We start from the raw sequence: 8,112 nt of genomic DNA, 5'->3' as shown, positions 1-8,112 counted from the left end.
AACTCATACAATTACAAAAAAAATACAATTGCTTTAAATTTCAAATATTAAATTTGAAAAAGTATTTTAAGAAATTATATAAAATCAAATTGAATACTTAAAACGTCGCTAGTGGTATTTAAAATAAGAACGATATATTTAATTCGACCCAAACTAGCCAAGAAATTTTTATTTTATTTCCACAACGTTTCGACCATCTGTTTTTGGTCCTTTTCAAGTGAAAAACTAGAATGGTACAATTAATTAAAATTAATAAACATTTTTGATGTTAAACGCAAGAATTAAAAATTTTTTACATATTTCATTGATAAAGGCGCAGTTAGTTGACACTGTTGTCACGATTATTAAACAATATGATTATCGGAATTTTTTTTTTTTTAAACATTTGAAATAACTTTTGAAAAAACTTTTGAAAGAAAGTAACCGATTCTTATCGTTATGATGGATCGTCAAAAAACTGAGTATATAAAATTTTTTTTTTTTAAATTTTTAATTCTTGCGTTTAACATCAAAAATGTTTATTAATTTTAATTAATTGTACCATTCTAGTTTTTCACTTAAAAAGGACCAAAAACAGATGGTCGAAACGTTGTGGAAATAAAATAAAAATTTCTTGGCTAGTTTGGGTCGAATTAAATATATCGTTCTTTAATTATATATAATTATAAAAAATTATATAAAATTAAAAAAAAAATATATATAACATATTTTAAAGTATTATATATTTCATTTAAAGTATAATTTATAATCTTTATAAATATATTTATAAAGATAAATATTTATCTATTAAATAAAGTATAGAAAATATGTCTGATTGTGAGACATTTAACAATATCGATTTATTAGTTGCAAAGTCGATTTGAAGAATATATATACAACAGTGATGTAATTATAGATAGATATGTAAGAAAATAAATTGAATAACCAAATATGAAAATTATATACAAATATAAAGTCAAGATGGAATTGTAACTACAAAATAATCTTTCATATAAAAATTTATATATATGCATATATAAATTATAAAATGTTTATATTACATAAATATTGTAATCACATTTATTGTACTAAAAAACGCGATCTTGGTATCCACTATCGGCCATGCTGGAACTCGACTTGGTTGGTCCCCCAGGTACTTGATGGTGCGGATGACGCATGTGGCCAGGTCGTCTCGGTGGTGCCAGATATTCGAACATGCTTTGAGTATGCTGCGCCAACATTTTACTGAGATCGCATGGCATCGGATCAGTCCAGAAGAAATCGTGATTGAGCGCCGAATCGGAATCGCATCTCTTGGTAGGGTCAAGAATTAAGAGTTTGTCTAGTAAATCGCAGGCGTAAGGGTCCTTCAAATACGGCTTTAATCTTTCCTTCACCTGTACATATATAAAATCATATAATTGCAGAAACTAATTGTTTGATTGAAATTATACAGGTTTCATTTTAATTTTCCCAGGCGAATATCTTTGAAATTAAGGAAATACAAAAAAATAAAATAAATTAAATACAAAAAATAGTTTCAGCAAAGATTTTTTAAAAAAGTATCTTTTTGTAAAAGGTGAATTTTCAAGATTATTTAAAGGTCAATTATATTTTATTAAATGGAACTATTTCAATTGTTATTCTAAATATATGGCTCAAATAATCAATATAATGTAAAGGAAACAGGAGGGCCAATTAAGAGCCACACGTGGTAATTAGTATACTAGTACGCTAGTATAATTTTGAATAATTCTATTTTATATATTTTTTAACAAATATTTGTTAAAAAATATATAAAATAGAATATTTTAACAAATATATAAAATAGAATTATTCAAAATTATACTAGCGTACTAATTACCACGCTTGGCTCTTAATTGGCTCTCCTGTTTTCTTCGCTTCAATTGTTTTTATATATAAATTGATTCCTCGTAATATTTACTATAAAAAGTTATAAGGATAAGATGGCCAACAAATATATAGTTTACAAAATATTTGAATTTTACATATTTTATAAACTATGAAATATATATGTATATATATATATCTTATAAAACATACATTTTTCATCAATCTTACCTCACACAACAATACTTTTATACACAAAATAACAAGAGAAATCAATTATAAAAAAAATACTTAATTGTTTTTTAAAAAAAGTTAGTAACTGCTAGTTGCAAATTACATACTTTTTGCAGAGTTGCAACCGTTACTCTATAAAAGTAACGCGTTACCGTTACTCGTTACTGATTTTAAAAAATCATGCGTTACCGTTGCTCAATAAGTAACGATTCGTTACTTTTTCGTTACATTTTCGGTTTTTGTAATGCTAGAGCCTATTATTATTAAAATGTATAATTATATATAAGAAGCATTTTTTAATATTAAATATTTATTTGCATTTATTGCATGTAATCTTTATTATTTATTATATTAATTTGATATTAACTCAGAAAGAACTAAAAAGTAACGATAAAAGTAACGGCTCATTCGTTACCGTTACTGTAAAAATGTAACGACGTTACCGTTACCGTTACAGATAGAAAAAAGTAACGATCGTTACTGAAAAAAAGTAACGGTAACAACGTTACAAGTAACGCGTTACTTCTCAACTCTGCTTTTTTGTCTTTTTACATCAATTGATTCCTTTCCTTTTTTTTATTATTTTGTGTTTAAATGTATTAAGCTAAGATTATTGAAAATTGAATATTTTGACGAGATATTTTATAGTTTATGTAAAAAATTGTTAAACAAGTTATAAAATATCTCTTAAACATTTTTTGGCCATTTAAAAAAGTCAGTAGCATCATCTCCTGTCCCCATTTAAATTAATCAACTTTTGTTTGAAACATTTTGTTGTAGGAAAAATAAAAGTTCAAAATTGGACACCCTGTATGTATTTTACCTTTCTTTTTTGTCCTTTAGGAAGCTCCATTTTGTTAAATAAATCTAAGTTCTCAACTCCAGGCCACACCTCAGTCGTTATCGAGCCACACAATTGTGAGATCAATATAAGCTGTTGCTGCTCAGTGTTACCCTGCATTATAGGAGACCTGTAGAGATGAATAGTATATTTATACAATTATACAGTTACGTACAGGAATCATGCCAGACGGAAAGGCGAAAATACATACCTTGTCCACATTTCCGCCATGATACAACCAGCTCCCCATAAATCCACAGGAGGTCCGTAACATCTATCACCAAGTAGAAGCTCTGGTGGTCGGTACCAAAGAGTAACCACTCTGTTTGTGTAACGATTCGAACCTTTTGTACTAAATGCTCGTGCCAAGCCAAAGTCAGCTAATTTTAGTACACCGTTTTTTGTTATTAGAACATTAGCAGCTTTCATATCTCTATGCAAAATCTGAAATATATGAAATAATGCATTATTATCGTTATTAGTTATTACGACAATAATATATAGTATTATGATATATATATATATATATATAAATATTTATAATAATATATAATAACAATCATGATTGGTATCATCAACATCATTGTTATCGTTATAATAAATTAATCCATTAAAAAATAATCATATTAAATATATTATTGAATTTAGTTAGATTATTGAATGTATAATAAGTGTAAAATTTTATCATTTGGTAATAAAATAATAAAATAATCTTATTAAATAAATAAAGCATTCCTATTAATTAGACTTATAAAAAAATAGAACATGTGTATAATAATTTCTTACCTTATTACTATGTATATAATAAAGACCATTTAACAACTGTTGCATGACTTTTTTTATTTCCCCTAAGCTAAATTTCACATTTACATTTGACAACAAACCAGCCAAGTCATGTTCGCAGAAATCGAATATTAGATAAAAAGTAGAACGGTATCGATTGTACTGGGTTGCTGAAAATATATAAAAGTTATAAAAATTAATTATATTTAGAGAGAGAAATTTGAAATTATATATTAATATTTATACGTATATCAATTTAATATCAACATTAGGTATTTAATAATTATTTTTACGAAACAAAAATTTTAAGAATAAAAATTTATAAAATTGTGAGAATAATAGTATCTTGATAAATGATATTATTTATATTTTATTTTCACAAACAATAGAAGAAAGTTACAAAATTGATTTTTTTTCAAATTAATTTTTTTTCTTATTATAAATTCAAATATATATATGTTATAGAAAAGTTTATGAAAAATATACTATAATATATACATATTTATAATTTATTAATGATTGTAAAATGTATTATTTACCTCGTGTCCTACAAATCTCTATAAGATTGACAACATTTTCATGTTTCAGTAATTGTAATATTTTTATCTCTCGTAATGCTGTAATAGGGAACTGCAACAAAATTTTATATCATTTTTAAAAGAAATTACAACAAAAAATGTAATTGCAATAAGTTAAGAAACACAACATTAAGAAACATTACACAACATTAAGAAATATTGAATCGAAAGGATCTGAATAGCTCAGTTGGAAGAGCAGTCACCCGGCAAGCGAAAGGTCTCGGGTTCGATTCCCGATTCAGCGACTTTCGGATCTATATTTTTCTCTCGCATTTATTCCTTAGGGGGGAAGAGGGGATATATGGAATTAAATCTCTTGTAGAGATTATTCCAATTTTAAATCTTGGCCGTGACCAAGTAAAATTTGGTATCTTGTGCACAGGTATTTAATTCTAACGAAAAAATTTTAGTTTCGTTGGGATAACGCACTGTCATCCGCGATTTGGCTCTTATTGCCTGTCTTACACTTTAAATTTATATTTATATTACAGAGCCTTGTTAAATTCTTAATTAATATTGAATAAAGTTTTATTAATATTTTCTTCAATATTTTTATGCATAAAATAATGAGAATTGATATAAAAAAGTTGTTTAAAAAAATGTTACTGCTAATTGCAAATTACATAGGAATTTTCAGAAAAAATGCTATAAATAATTAAAATAGTTATAAAATAATTTTTCTTAAAATAACTTTTCTAACTTAGCAATGTATTTAATTTTAATTGCAATAAAATTTGATAAAAAACATAAAAATAACCCTTTTTTATAATTTGAACACAAATTTCTCAAAATTGTGACATGATGGGACAATGTAGAAACTAGAATCATATTCAGAGTCAAGAAAATTGTAATATAAATGGAATATTTCAGTCTTGTCATTGTATTAAAAAAAAAGTTTTATAAAAATAGTATAAACTTACTCCTTCTTTTTCATTGTCCATTAGTACTTTTTTCATCGCAACAAACTTCTTATTCGTTTTCTTGTCTCTGGCCTTAAACACTTCTCTGTAGAACAATTAAATATTAGAAATTAAAATTAGATATATAAAGAGTTAGATGCGTTTAGTTAATAATTAAGGTTCAAATTGTATTAATACTAAGCAACTGTGTTTTTCATTTTAATATGTATAGTCGATATTTACACATATATATAGAATATTACTGAACTATAGCCATAACGAGAAAATATTTTATACAAAAATTAAAGAGGAAAAAAATGATAATATTGAATTTTAACTAAGATCATTTGAAAATCAACTTAATAAAACCAAATTTTTTTTATATAAATCCTTGCAATATTTGACATAAAAATTACAACTAAAAGAGGAATAGTTTATGAGATATTATTGTGTGACATAATTTTACATAAACTATAAAATATCTTGTAAAATATTTATTTTTGTATAAAATAATGAGTAAAATAATGAGAAGAATTAATTGGTGGAAAAAAAACATAGTTGTTTTTTAAAAAAAAGTTGTATAATTTGTGATTAATAGTTACAACCTTTAACTCATAAAATATTTTTTCTTTATTTTTATTACCCTAGTTTCAGCAAAATATGCGATGTTATTTAAAATAAAACATTCTATATATAGTCTAAATATAATAATATTTTGACTCATGATATGGCTAAGCTCAGTTACAGTTAAAAATCCAAGAATGCGATATAACAAACTGTTTAAAAGTATGGATAATCATGTATAAATAAAGCATAGAATATACATAAATAATACAAATAATAGTATAAACTTCTAAATGTACACAACCGCCACAAAAAAATAAATGATACAAACTAATGTATTCAGTTCTGGTTAATAATTATTAAATAACTATATATATATATAATCTATATCTCTTAGATAAAAAAAAGTATTATTTTTCTAATTAATAAATTTTATAACTCTTATATTCCAAAATTTATTCCTAAAGTAGAGTAGCATTATCTAAAGAAAATTATATAGATAATTATTTAGATGAAATTTTGGTGTTATCTTATATTTATAGATGGTAAAATTATCTATTATCTATAACTGTATCTTAGATAAAAAAAAGTATTATTTTTACTAAATTGTCTAGAATAATGTTCAGATAATTTAGTTGAGTCGTAGCACATAAAAATACTTAAGCAGTAGAATTAAGTAGTGAGTGATAAAACTTATAAATAAAAGTAGGAATATATTTTTATATCTCTTTTATAATTTACATTTTTTTATAACAGTGTTTACATAAGTGGTCTTAAAAATAATATTATCTGGAAATTATCTAAATAAATTACTGTATAATTTTATTTTTTATCTAGATAATTTAAAACAAAATCTTTATCTATAAGATAAATCTACATCTATAAGATAAATTTACATATTTTCATTAAGAAACCATATTGTCAAATTATGTATACATAAACAAATAAATATCTATATAATAAAGCTCAGACTAAATTCCTTTTTAGTAGCGAGCAAAGAATTCGCTGATCTTGATATATGTAAAATTTTTAAATATAAAAATAAATTAAAAATATAAAAAAATAAAATTAAAAAAATAAAATATAAAATAAAATAAAATATAAATTTATAAAGTTTAATCGGTACATGTATAGATTATTATTTCTTATGTATAGGTAGATTTGTGAAGAAATGTTATTTCCATAGGAAGAATCTTTAGTAAAAGCCTAAATAAAATTTTAAAAATATGCAAACTTACATATTAAATATAAATATATTATATATAAATATATATTACATATAAATATATTTATACATATAGTTTAATTTTAATTTAAAAAAATTAAAATAGTTTAATAAAGAATTTAATTATGTCAACAAATAGATCAACACTAATAAAACATTGAAAAATCCACATGTAAAAGCCTTCGCACAGAGAATTTCATAAAGACGTAAAACGTAAACGTAAGGAAATTGAATACTTGATTGAAATTGGTCAATTTCCTTACGTTTACGTTTTACGTCCTTATGGAATTCTCTGTGTGAAGGCCTTAAGATTTTATACACAGACTTGATATGAATTTTCAATCGAATTACACAAATATAACGATATACGAGCATAAAAACTTAGCGTATTTACATAACCTGAAATACAAAATTTTATCGTGCTTACCCAAAGGTGCCCTGGCCAATTTTTGCGACTTTTTCATACTTCGAAGATTCATCACAATATGGAAAATCAAATTCTTCGATATACTTCTCCTTTTCCTTCGTATTCATTATCGCTACGTTGAATACACCTCAGTAAACAACGTTTTAATATCAGAACGTAGCGTGCATGGCTGCGATTTTGTCGCTTCTTCCTCTTTCTATGATGGACACTCACTGAATACTGAATCTCGTCACTGTTCTCTGTTCTTTATTATTCTACTGGTTAGTCTTTTTTGTATTGTGGCACTAAAGGCCATCGCACACAAAATGCATAGACTGCATACGCATAGCATAAGATCGCCTGGACCAATGAGCATCGAGTCACAGTATATGTATAACCAGTAGCACAGTATATGTATAACCAGTAGCGGCACTTCGTGTCGGTTCTTTTGATGTCAGTGTCCGAAATCATGTGACATGTCGCCATGTTCTTGATAGTAATAGCGCGCTTATATTTAAATTGTGAGAAAGAAAGGCAACTATATATAAACAATTATTTTTATAATTGTGCAGACAATTATTGTATAAATAACCATAATGTATATTTTCTTGAAATACATATTACATATGTAACATTAAAGTAACGCAAATAATCATATAAACATAAAAAAAGAAGAAATTTAACAAGTAATAATATTAAAATATACCTATGTGTTATTTAATAACCACAATGTATATTTTCTTGAAATACAT

The 8,112-nt window shown here is 24.8% G+C and overlaps 1 protein-coding gene across 1 annotated transcript; it reads right to left on the bottom strand.

Moving 5' to 3' along the window:
* Positions 1-805: 805 nt before the first annotated feature.
* Positions 806-7,697, bottom strand: Cdk9 (Cyclin-dependent kinase 9). The gene is made up of 7 exons (XM_029318883.2): positions 7,382-7,697; positions 5,187-5,271; positions 4,228-4,318; positions 3,692-3,858; positions 3,117-3,349; positions 2,888-3,035; positions 806-1,376 (listed from the first exon to the last, which is right to left on the bottom strand). Exons 1-7 carry the CDS (start codon positions 7,486-7,488, stop codon positions 1,068-1,070), a joined length of 1,140 nt encoding a protein of 379 aa, XP_029174716.1. The 5' UTR covers positions 7,489-7,697; the 3' UTR covers positions 806-1,067.
* Positions 7,698-8,112: the final 415 nt, after the last annotated feature.

Source organism: Nylanderia fulva, unplaced genomic scaffold, assembly GCF_048542155.1.
Source record: "Nylanderia fulva isolate GAGA-0341 unplaced genomic scaffold, ASM4854215v1 Scaffold231, whole genome shotgun sequence".
NCBI classification, from domain to species: Eukaryota; Metazoa; Arthropoda; class Insecta; order Hymenoptera; family Formicidae; genus Nylanderia; species Nylanderia fulva.
The sequence above is the reverse complement of the archived record's forward strand: the minus strand, read 5'-3'. Positions and strand labels throughout refer to the sequence as shown.